Below are 12,686 nucleotides of genomic sequence, written 5' to 3' on the forward strand. Positions count from 1 at the left end.
ACTGCATGTGTCAGTCGTGCAGAGCGTACTGTAACTGTGGCAGCTGCTGCTTTAGCCAAGTGTGGAAAGCCGGGGCCTATAAATCCCCTTCGAGAGACACGTTCCAGGAATAAGACATGAAGTGTGGCCTCCTGTGCCACACTTAGAAAGTATAAGCTCAGTAGATTAATTTCACTTAAAATCCAGTATTTAATTCATCCTCCTGAAGCCCCTAGAAGTTCGGCAGGAAAATGGTATTTATCAATCCTGATTTACAGTTAGAGAAGCCATAGGCCCAGAAAGCTAAAACCCACACACTGACCCCAGTCCTCAAGATTCTCTTCAATAAATATTTATTGTGCCCTCACTGTGTGCCATGCATTGGAGACAAGACAGTGATGAAATAGCTACATTTCTTAGTCTCCAAGGAGTAAGCAACACAGGCAAACGCAAATCTCTGTATTTCCTATTTCCTATGTTATATAATTTTGATAATTTATAAGGGGAATATGAGAAGATTTTAAAGACTTCAACTCTAAAACCAATCCAAAGTTAGATCCAATAACTTTGCATCCTTCTTTATCCATAGAAAACCACGCACCCTAACCAAAAAGCTACCTAGTTTGTCAAAGAGGATATATTACTCATAAACACTTCCCATAGGACAAAATTCACAAATAAAAAATTAGTCAAACCTGAATATGGAAAATCAAGTCATTCAATGTTATCATTGTATAAAGCCTGAAAGGCAAAAACAACTACCTCTTGTCAATGTACATAACCAGGACCATCATAAAATTGCCTCGTGCAGCTCTGCGAATGGCAATACCTGTCCCAGTGTATCTGGGGAAAATGGGTAATTATACTTTAGGTCACAGGTCCCTAAATAAGGGTAATCCCTCCGCCACTCCCCTAACCCCAGGGGACATGTGGCAATGTCTGGAGACAATTTTTTGTCTAAGGGATGGCTGGGGGAGATATTACTGCATCTAGTAGGAAGAGGTCAGGACAGGGATGCTACTAACTATCCTATGATGCACAGGACAATCCCACAAAATGTTGATAGTGCTGAGGTTAAGAAACCATGGTCGAGGTCAGGGATATCAGACTCATTTTCACTGGGGACCACATCAGCCTCGTGGTTGCCTTCAGAGGGCTGAATGTAATTTCAACTCCTTAGCAGTTAAGGAGTAGTTACATTTATACAGTCCTAAAATTATTTCGGTCCTTTGAAGGCAACCATGATGCTGTGGCCCCCAGTGAAAATGAGTTTGACACCCCTGGTCTAGGTGTTCTACAATTGGTAGAAGCTTTTCTTTGGAGTCTTTTAAGGACTCCAAGCAGTCAGGTTTTCACTACTAATATAGGAACCTCTTTCACCTTTCCTTCAGCCCCTTGTTTCTGGTAAAAAGCTGTAACTCATTACATTTAGTGTCTACCCTTCGTTGTTCAGTGAGATAGGATCTCATACATACATGAGGTTCACAGAAAATGGATAATCAATAAAAGCAAGGAAGAAAGGAAAGAAGATAGGAAGAGAGAAAGAGGTGCTTCTCTGTTACTATTGCCACAGCTAAATGAAACTAAATTAATCATTCTATAGAGTAGGCAATTACAATGATTTGTTCTGTCATGAGTCTGATCATCTCCAGAAGCTGCTTTTTTCCACCAAGAAACAAACTGCTGGTAAAAACAAAAGTCATTAGCCTATGGCCTCTCCAAGGAGACAATGCTTATATAGCTGAGGCCACCTAGTGGTTTCAAGTGTGGATTGCAGCTAACAGGCCCCAGGTCTCCAACTTGAATATAAAATCTGAATTTGGATACATAGTCTCTATTTACAAAAGGGGAAATCCCTAGCCTAGACAACCTAACTGTTATTCCCAATTTACTCCACATTCAACTCAATTCAATGAGCATTTATTGTGTTCCAACTACATATACTAATCTTTAAGCTATAACATTGGGGAACGTTTAGCAACATCAATCTAGGAAGAAAAGTCCTAGCTACTGCCTCCAAAAAGCAGGGACTTCGCAGGTTCTCAAAGAACTGCTTCTTTTATGCCCCAGGCCCACAAATAACTTTAAAGAGATGAAGTACAGCATGTGAGAATTACATGTCAAAATCTGACATAGTTGAGGGACCCAAAAAGAACACTAAACATTAGCAGGAGAGTAAGGTTTCTCCTTTTCCAATTCAAATGTGAAGCTGCAGTAAGATTTGTTTGAAGAGAACAAAAATCAATTTGTATATCTGATCACTCCTTCCTTATATTTGTCTTTATTCAGCTTGATTACTCAGACCACTGCAACTGGCCCACACACTGAGACCCACTTCAGAATTTCTACAGCCAAGACAGACAGTCAAGGATGCAAGTTATGTTTTTAAACTGCCAGCTCTAAGTCACTATCAGTATCTCGAGTCCCAGTGAGACTGTGAAAAGGCTGGAAACTCACAGCCTAGGTTCTCCTTCCCAGTTGTGATGCTGGCAATAAAAAGAAAAAGTCAGCATCTGGCTTCCTCTCAAAGCCACTCAGCCCATTTCATCCAAGAAAAAGATGCCATCCCAAGGGGCCATTCAGGATGTATGTCTCTTGGATGGTATTAATACTTAGGGTGTTTCATTCATCACTGCATTTTACCGATATTTTTAAAAAGTCTCTTTTTGGCAGGCTAATTTTCCAGGGAGTTCCTCCTGTCTTTTGCAATGACACATTCTTAGAATCTTAAAATCTGTTCACAAACTTGGCAGAGTTAGGTTGCTCAGAACCATATTGGAGCCAGCAATGGTTTATGGTGTGTGCCTCATGTTACTCAATGGCAGCTCTGATGAAGAAACTCCCTATTAAGCCAGAACATCCCCAGATACTGCTTCCCCTCAATTGGTTCTATGTGACATGATGCTAAAGAGGAATAAAGACCAGAAACAGCAATCTGAGAGGAAAGCAAGAGTGAGGGATACAGGAGGCAGAAGGCACTTACCTGGTCACGATCTCCTGCAAAACAGCAGCTTTTCATGGTACAAGAGTTGAAGTAACCCTGATTGTCAAACTGGAACACAGGCAGGCGGGAGTGGATGTCATAGAGCACAGGGGGCAGGCGACGCCTCAGGGCCAGGAGCTGTGTCCCATTGCTGTTGAATCGCACGCTCATGGCACTTTGCAGTGATAGGTTGCCACCGTAGCGCAGGAGAGAACTGGAAGGCAGAATCACAGGGATCAGGCATGATATAGGCTGGACAAGAGTCTGCAAAACACACTGCACTTATTTCTTCCCAACATGTGTCCAGGTTCCTATCCTAGCTTGTGCATATGAATTTCTGCAGAAAGATATTTCTATGCAGTGGGCTTGAGAATAATAATGAAGATAGAAGTGGCTCCTGGATTACATTAAAGCAAGTGATTTAACCTGCCAGTTCCTCTCTTCAAAGGTGAATTACCAGTAAATCTACAGGACAAGGAAAATACACGCATCTTGAAAGAAGAGACATATTAAAATGATTCATTATTTCATTTACCCAAGCTAACTATAGAATCAAATAAATACTACATCAAGACCCTGGAGCCATGTCAACACTAATTGGCTAATCATAGGTGGTATTTAAGGGACATATTTACTATATGCATTACAGACATAAAAGCCATTAGAAAGAGTAGATACTTTATAATTAATTCTGAAAAAATATTCAGAATCAGTGTTGATACTTTAGTAGAATTAGTCTGCTCTAATTCTATAGAGCAGACAATTACAATGATCTGTTCTATTGTAGAATTAGTGTTGAATTAGTAGAATTCGTGTTGATACTAAAGAATAGATACTGTATAGTTAATTCTGAGTATTTTTTCAACAATAACCACTTTATTACTTGTCTTTATTTTTCAATTTTTCATCAGTTCATAGAAAATTTTATATTCCATAGCATGACTCAAAAGTAAATGTTGAAGAAAAAATTTTAATTAAATGCAGAGCAAGTAGTTACAACAACTGGAAAAACAACACGACTTGTTTCCTTTACTACATCTGTAACTGAATTCTGCTTTGGGGACTTTATACTAAGAACTGGAGACACTATTTGCCAGTCATTTCAAAAGCAATTATTTGGGGTTTGAAAATATATCCTATGAAGAGTCTTAAAAATACTATCAGAGATTTAATATTGAAAGAAGACGACACATTTTCTTTTTTCTTTTTGGAAGTGAGGGAAAGGAGCCTCTGAAATCACAGTGCAAAGGCAGCTGCCGACCTGGCCTGGTCATAAAAAGTTTGCACCACCACCAGCCAGTCAGTCCTGTGTCCCCCAAAAGAGTCTCTTCACCAGAGGGAAGAATACTCTGGTGCTACAGCTATGTGCGGAAACAAGTCTCAGGCAGACTTTAATCCTTATGATTGGAATGGCAGGAAAGAGGGAATAATCCCTGCAGAGGAATGTTCTTATAATGATCCGAAACACAGGCCACAGTCAGTCACGCACAAAGAATGAATGACGGGGCTGTTAGAGCCCAGGCATTTCCTTCACAGGGTGCCCTAGCTGCTACAGGCATGCGGTGTTATCCAAACACTGAGCTAAAAAACAATGAGAGGCTTTCAATCCAAGAACAGCATGGAGTGTGCAAATAAACCAGCATCTGTAGAACTGAAGAGGAGTTGGGGGTGGAAACAAGACTCAACAAAAAGAGACTTGGCCAGCCCCACAGCCATAGCATCAGGGGTCCGCATCAGTGCAGGAATCCCTGACGAGAGAGCTGGGGCCTCTGGCAAACTCTCCTTCAACAGGAACTTCCGCTGCAGATTCTAGTCAGGTCTGTAGGAGTCTGCCCAGGGCAGGAATCTGGGCCCTTCCCTCCCCAGCCAAGCTCCCAGACCTATGCTTGCAATTTGGACACTCTACAGGGGTCTCCAGGAGAGTCACTAACTTTTTTCTTGCCTGTGCTTCTGGGCAGGGAACTCCCATTTCTCACACAGACAGGGTAGATACATAAAAATCTTGCTCCTAGAGTGTTTAGGGGTGCCATCTAAAGAGTAGCAGCTACTAAAACTGAATACTTCATGTTTGAGGGCAAAACTCAATTCCTTCCAGAGGGATGAAATGATGCAGACATCCAGAAAGTGAGCTATGTTAATGACGATTTTTAGGCAGGGGTTCTGCGGCTGTCTCCTCCTGGTAAGAATGGTGGTAAGCATGACCTAGTTCATAGGAAAGAAAAGGCTTAGAAGCAGTTTGCCCTCAGTCACAATATAATGTCCAATATCCTGTAGTTTACGGTTCTAAGTGTAATATGCATGAGAGATCATCTGGGACTTTTAAAAAATGTAGATTCTCAGGATCCACCCCCAAAGATTCTCTTTTTGACCTCTTTTTCTTTATTCTCCCTTTTATATAAAAGATGTAATACATTATCCTTTTAGAAAACCTCCCTTAGTTTTTTTTATTTTACTTTATTTTTTAAAATTTTATTGTCGACACTACTACAGATGTCCCCCACTTCCCCACACTTTGCCCCTCTCCACCTGGTGCCCTCCCATGCCTTCACCACATGGCTGTCTGTGTTCGTGGACTGTGCATATATGCATGTATGGTCTTTGGCGAATCTCTTCCCATCCCCCCAACCCCTCTGAGATGTTAAGTCTGTTCATGTATCCATGCCTCTGGCTTTATTTTGTTCATTAGATTCCACATATGAGCGAGATAATATGGTATTTGTCTTTCTCTGAGTGGCTTATTTCACTTTGCATAATATTCTCCAGGTCCATTCATACTGTCACAAAGGGTAAGAGGTTATTTTTCTATAGCTGTGTAGTATTCCACTGTGTAAATGTACCACAGTTTTTTTATCCACTCATCTACTGATGGACACCTGGGCTGTTTCCATATCTCGGCTGTTGTAAATTACACTGCTATAAACATACAGGTGCATATATTCTTTCTGATTGGTGCTTTGCCCCAGATATTTTAAATCAGAAACTTTCAATGTTTTTTTTTTAAGCCTCACCTGAGGACATGCTTATTGATTTTAGAGATAGTGGAGGGAGGGAGAGAAACATTGATGACAGAAACATTGAAACATTGATCAGTTGCCTCTCCTATGCACCAACAGAGGATCGAACCTGCAACCTACGCATGTACCCTGACCAAGAGTGAACCTGCAACCTTTCAGTTCACAAGACAATGCTCCAACCAAATGAGCCACAGCAGCCAGGGCAATTTTCAACCTTTTCCATCTCATGGCACACATAAACTAACTACTAAAATTCTGCAGCATACCAAAAATATATATTTTTTGTCAATCTGAGCAAAAAAAAAAAAAGGGTATAATTTTGATTGATTTACATAAAAACAAAAACAAACTATGATGGCAATTACCTACCATTTTTGCTCCAAAGTGACTTTTAAAAAAATCAGGTGCCTATACTTGTATATAAGGATTTCTGGTGGCAGGAATTAACCAATTAGACTCTACCTGATTATGCTACATGACCAGTAGTATACAACTTTATTATATGATCTATGTATTTATGGTTCAAGACAGGGCATTCACACTGGAGGGCTCTTGTTCTGTTGGCTGTTGCCATTTTTTAATTTGACAATTTAAGGGAAAAGAGGTCAGTGGCCCTGACTAAACAGTCAGGTATTGCATGTTTTAAAACTTCTTGTAGCACACTGGTTGAAAATCACTGATCTAATTTAATATGGGAAGTGGGCCCAGGAATCTGAATTTAACAAGCAACCCAAATTAATTCTGATGAATATGACTTTCAAACCACACTTTGAGAAATATGGTTCCATTTTGGCATCCCGGGGCAGAGAAGTGGGGGAGTTGGGGAGAAAGCCAGGTGGAGAGAAAGACTGCAGAGACTCAATGCAAAGCCAGCCACACTACATGGCACTTTTTACACCCCCATGTCTACTAACATAAAGATCTCTAATTTCTTTTAAGATGAGAGTTCCATTGCACCCACAATGCCTGAAATGTTTTTTTCTTGTGCTCCACACATTCCCCGAAGAAGTCATTTCTTATTTCCTCTTAGAGAACTGAGGATACTTGTATGTAACATGAATGCCTCAATCCTAACTTGCTTTCTGGGCTCAGATCTTGCTAAAGCAGATGCCACTATCTCCACTCCTTCAGAGATATGGCCATCATTACACACCCAAATGAGCTGAGCAGTATCTTTAAAGTACCAGCAACAAGTTAAAATGCGATCAAGTCAAAATAAACCTATAAAAAAATCAAAGCGATAAATCTATTCCCAACCTATCTTCAACCAAGGGTTTTTCATAAAGTGCAGTAAGAATGGGGTGGGAGATGATCCAAGGGTCAGCATGCAAAAGACCCATGACGAAAAGCAAGAAAACTCTGAACATTAGGAAGGTATTCTTCACTGGCATGGTTTCCTGGTTTTTGCCTCCTCTATCTCAATATTCAACTGGGTAAAAAGATCATTTTAAGAGGTACTGACCAAAGCTAAGGGGTTGAAACAGAAGAGAAACAACCTGAGGCTGTTTCCAAGGAAAGTGACTGGGAGTGTCCTGCCCAGCAGAACAAGACAGAGCATCCATAAATATTCCCAGATCAGGCTCCACAAACCTAGATTTCCGCAAATCCACAATTAAGTAATACCCATCTGATGGTGCTAGTGAGATTTTCCAAAGCCCGCTGGCATGTATTTCCCCTCACTTCTATGTGAAAGTTTCACTAAGACCTGTGAAATGTTTGGACACATGGCACCGCTATTCCAGATCACAGACAGAGTTGGTATCATATAACCAGAGGCAAAATCGAGGTCTACAGGAGGGGAAATCTCTCCTCTCCAGCTTCTACTTTAGGACAAGATGACTTACAAAGAATACCAATCAATTTGTGCTTCCTAGAACACAACCCACAGAAGGAGAAATCCTAGATGACACTAGAATCAGGTAAAAAGTGAGCAAGTTCAGGGAGTCTCAGCCCATACCAGTTCCATTCAAGTGTGTTCAGGATCCCAACAATCCCTTAACCACTACTTGTACACGAGTTAGGAAGAAGAAACTGGGCTCTTTGTTTTTTTCTAATACAATCCTCAGTTCCAAGACTTAGACACTTCTCTAGAGGAAACTAGAACTGTCGGACAACCACTGTGAAAAAGACACATCGTGATCTGTGACTGAACAAACATACTTTCCCTAGAACATGATTCACTGCTGAGCCTCTCTGGCTTGAAATCTAGATATAGGTTCAGTGTACATGGTAACATTTCCTTCCCATTTTGAACATACAGAAATTTAAGTTTGAGCAAGTCAGCAGAGGCCTTGACTAAATTTCTGAGAAAGAGATTTTCTTTTTAAAGATTTTATTTTATTTTTAGAGAGGGGAAGGGAGGGAGAAAAAGAGGAAGAGAAACATCAATGTGTAGTTGCTACTTGAGCGCCCCCCACTGGAGACCCGGCCTGCAACCCAGGTATGTGCTCTAACTGGGAACTGAACTCAAGACCCTTTGGTTTGCAGTCCAGTGCTCAATCCACTGAGCCACACCAGCCAGGGCTCAGAAAGAGATCTTTAAATAATCAAATGGCATACCCAGTCTCTCCACAAAGCAAACATGCATGACAGGCATGTCACCTGCCAGAACAGGGACATGCCCAGAGTTGAAGACCTAGAGTCCAAGTTTTTGCCTTTGTCCCAAAGATACCAAAAGTCATGCAGAACTAACTGAAATTTCAAAATGAATTAAGAGGCAATGCCATAACAGATTTGTTTCATAACAAATATGAATTTCCCACAGATTTAGGAACTCAACATTTAGTCATCTCAGTTAATCAAGATGGACTGGCTTATTCAAAACACCCCTTTACCCCAAGCTGCACAAAATAGAAGTTTCATAAGCAGCCATTTAATCCTTCATCTTAAAATTATTCCTGGTTCTATCTTCCGAGAGACGGTTACATAGCATCAGTCCTGATCTCACAGTGTATAAAACCGGGGAGGGAGAGTACAATGAGTAATGCTTGGCAGGAGGAACGAAAAAGCAAGAGGAAAGAGGGAGATGCCAGTTACTACAGCAACAGTGAACACCGCAGAAGAAGTGGCGGGGAGTATATATGCAGGTAAATAGTCCCTGATGAAGGGGAAAGAAACTGGGCTGAGTGTGCTCGCTATTAGGGTACAAGGCCACAAAGCCAGAGAAATGTTAAAGAAGAAAGAGGCAAACTCAGGAAAAATTCCTAAGCAGGAGAGGATGTGAAAACAAAAATCACCATTTGGTACCTTCTCTTATACAAAAACAAGAGAGAAGGGGGACATAAAGGAACAGGGAGAGAAGGCCAAACCGCTAACTGATGAGACATGATTATAGGAAGACAGCCTGTTTCATACAGGAGCCACTAACTGAGAATGTGTCCAAAAACCAAAGTCACCTCTAGCTGGCAGTAAATAAATGTCTTCAAATAATGCCTTTCAAATTTTTCTGGAGTAATCCATTTTATACATCATCCCCATATACCCACACTTATTTAGCACAAATTCATTAAATAATATTTAACACCTACTACAAGCGATGTATTGATTTTCTATTCTCCCATTTGTTATACAGTAAATTCTTGTGACATCTAAATTGATTTCATAACCCACTGGATCCATGGAAAGAGCTTCCTACCTCGTCTCCTTGCTTCTTCCACCCTTGGACCCATGCTTCAGTTTATCCTGAACAAAACAGCCAGTGGGATGCTGAACCACAGTCAGACCACATCATTATTCTGTTGAAACTCCTCCAGTGGCTCCCGCATTTCAACCACAGTAAAAACCAAATTCCTTATAATGTCAATAAGGCCTCAGATAATCCCTCCCTATTCTCATCCCTCATGTCTTTGACTCTACCTCCCAGACCTTACCTTACTCTGCTTCAACGACATGATGCCTTCCTACTGTTCCAAGAACAGGTCAGGTATGCTTCTCCTTCTGGGCCTTTGCACTTAAAAGATTTCTGCAGCCCAGATGTTCCCCCCAGATATGAGACTTACCTCTTAATTCCTGACACCCTTTGCAAAAATGCAACTTCCCCAACACTCCCAATCTCCCCTGCCTGCTTTATTTTTCTCTTCTACATGAATCGCCATCTTACATATCACATATTGGTAGGTATTTTATTTTGTTTCTTCCTTTTCCTTTCTCACTAGACCATAAACTTTTGTATCTTTTCCCTGTGTATCCCAAGTGCTTAACCAGTGCTAGATACATAACAGGAATTCAGTAAATAGCTGTTGAATTCATGATCTAAGGGATCAAGAGCAGCAGTTTGAAATACCTGACTTAGAACATTTAAAAAGCAAATCAAACAAACAAACAAAAAAGAACAGGCCCCACCAAGGTTCTTATGGCTTCTGACATCTGTCTGCCCACAAAACCTAGTCTTGAGAGGCAGCGCAGCATAAAATCAGAGAAAGAGCAGGAGGCTTGGAGATCCAGTCACTGTCCTCTTTCACAGGCAAAGAACCATGGCTCAAAAAGTAAAGCGATTTGACAATGATCACGCAGGTCTCCACCTCCTCATGTGACACTGCTATACATCCTTCAAGTGAGTTAAATTCATCTACTTGCTAATAAGCAGCCAATAAGAAAGAGTTTGGGAAACAGGATTCTTAAAAGCGACCCATGAATTTCCTAGGTTTTGAATACATGCCCTACCCAATTATATTTAAAAAGAAATAGTGATAAACATTCGGGCTGATGAATGTAGTGAGACCCACAAGAGATATTAATTAGAACATGGGGTTTAGGTATTTTTTAAATAACTTTCATTTTATTTTCCAAGTTTTTCCACAATGAACATGAACTTCTCCTATAATCAGAAAAAAAATTGTTATTTTGAAAAGCCATTTCATACACACTCCCTCTTTAACTGGGACCACAGAAGAGAGCTTTGAGAAAAGAGCGAGAGTAGGGAATTTAAAGACCCACTTAATGGAAACCCAAAATAACATATCTTGCCTCCAGAATTCTGGTGCAGATGCTAAATTTGAAATTAAATCATTACTTTATATTCACATAATGATAGTCAAATCAACATTTTCAAAGGACTCTGAAAATGTCAGTGTTCTTCACCGTCCTCCTCAATGAGGGCAAGTAATATCCCTCCTTTGATAGGTGTTTAAGTACCAGACAGGCCTTGATTAGCAATGGACACAGTCACCAGGTTAGGTCTGAAACTACACTGAGTTCGATCCACCATCTCACTTCCAAAGCACCCATAGATAAATGGCAAAGTTGTATTATTAAAAAAAAAAAAAAAAAAAGATTCAAAATACAAAGTGGTTTATGCAGAATCCAGAAACATTAGCAATGTTCTTGGAAAATCTTCCAAACAAGCGTAAATTCATGGGTAAAAGAAGCCAAGGGTATTGACAGTATACAAAAAGTCCCTATCTAAAATATGTGACTAATAATAGTTAAAATATAAGTGGTCAAACCTGTGATTGCAAAATAAAAAGTTCAAGCTTTTTATTTTGACTTCACTGAAGGAATTATGTCACTATAGATATCCTGGAGGAAGCAACAAGTTCTTCACTGAATTTGTATCCAAAATGTTTGTGCGTACTTTGTGTTATCTAACCCTTCCAACGACCCCATGAGGTAGACAGTGGGGGTGACATCATTCTCACCTCACAGTGCAAGAGACCATGGTCCGACACAGTTACACGACTTGGCCCTGACTACACAACAGATGAGCAGCAGAAACAGGACCAGCGGTTTTCTTCTGCTTCTTGGTTCAACAAGGTTTGACAGAACACACTGTGGAGATAGATTATTCCACCCAGCAAAGAGAAAAGCATCAGATGACAATGCGTCAGGGCCAGAAGGATTCCAGTCTTTCACTTCACACACCGCCCTGTAGTTCAGTAACTCATTCATCCATGCAGGTGTTTAATGAAGAAACACTCACTACCTGCTAACTATTCTAGGTGCTGTGCTAGGCACACGATTCAAAGATGAAGCAAGAGGAAGAAACCCTCATGACTAATGAGGGATGAGAAAGCCGTCGATGTCCTTCTATAGCATGAACAGTGTTTCTGACAGGGGACACGTGCTGTGAGAGACATAGGAAGAACACCCTCCACCTGAGAGACAGGAGTGGAGTGGTCATGTCTTTCCAGAAGAAAAATCTAAGCTGGCTCTTAACAGAGAGAATCAGAGAGTTGACTAAAGTTCTTACCTGGCAAAAGAAACAAGATAAATATGGGTATGTTAGTATATGGATAAATTCCCAACACATAGTGATGAGTGAAAAAGTCGGGGTGTAGAATAACTGTAATAGTTCTACAGTATTTGTGTGAAAAACACACATGCATATAGAAACGCCATATATTTTCTATGGGTACATGTACAAGCACAAAAAAATCAAAGAAAAAGTTCTGGAGGCACATCCTATGAACTCCTAACACTCACTACGTGCAGGGGAAGGGGCAGGGCACAAGAACCGGAAGAGGTAGTCAGAAGAACTTTAGCCTTATTAACAGTTTTAAAAAGAGAACATGTATTTTTTAATTTTTTATTTTGAAGTGATTATAGATTCAGAGGAAGTTGCAAAGAAATGTATAAGTAGGTCCTTCACACCTTTACCTAGCCCTCCCCCGATGTTACCACATGAACTTGCGTAAGTATAGTTCATATCAAAACCCGTTACAATGCACTTGTTTGTGCACGTGTGGCTCTATGCAACTGCATCATATGCAGAG

At 40.5% G+C, this 12,686-nt stretch overlaps 1 protein-coding gene across 2 annotated transcripts in view; it reads right to left on the minus strand.

Annotated features, from left to right (window-relative positions):
- The window catches only part of DCAF5 (DDB1 and CUL4 associated factor 5), a 114,107-nt gene that overhangs the window by 45,262 nt on the left and 56,159 nt on the right, over window positions 1-12,686 (minus strand). For both annotated transcript variants that reach the window (XM_053927596.2, XM_024568316.4), the window contains one exon: window positions 2,963-3,176. In XM_053927596.2, the coding sequence (XP_053783571.1) occupies window positions 2,963-3,176 (214 nt within the window). The remainder of the gene's footprint in view (window positions 1-2,962; window positions 3,177-12,686) is intronic.

This window comes from Desmodus rotundus, chromosome 7, assembly GCF_022682495.2.
Source record: "Desmodus rotundus isolate HL8 chromosome 7, HLdesRot8A.1, whole genome shotgun sequence".
NCBI classification, from domain to species: domain Eukaryota; kingdom Metazoa; phylum Chordata; class Mammalia; order Chiroptera; family Phyllostomidae; genus Desmodus; species Desmodus rotundus.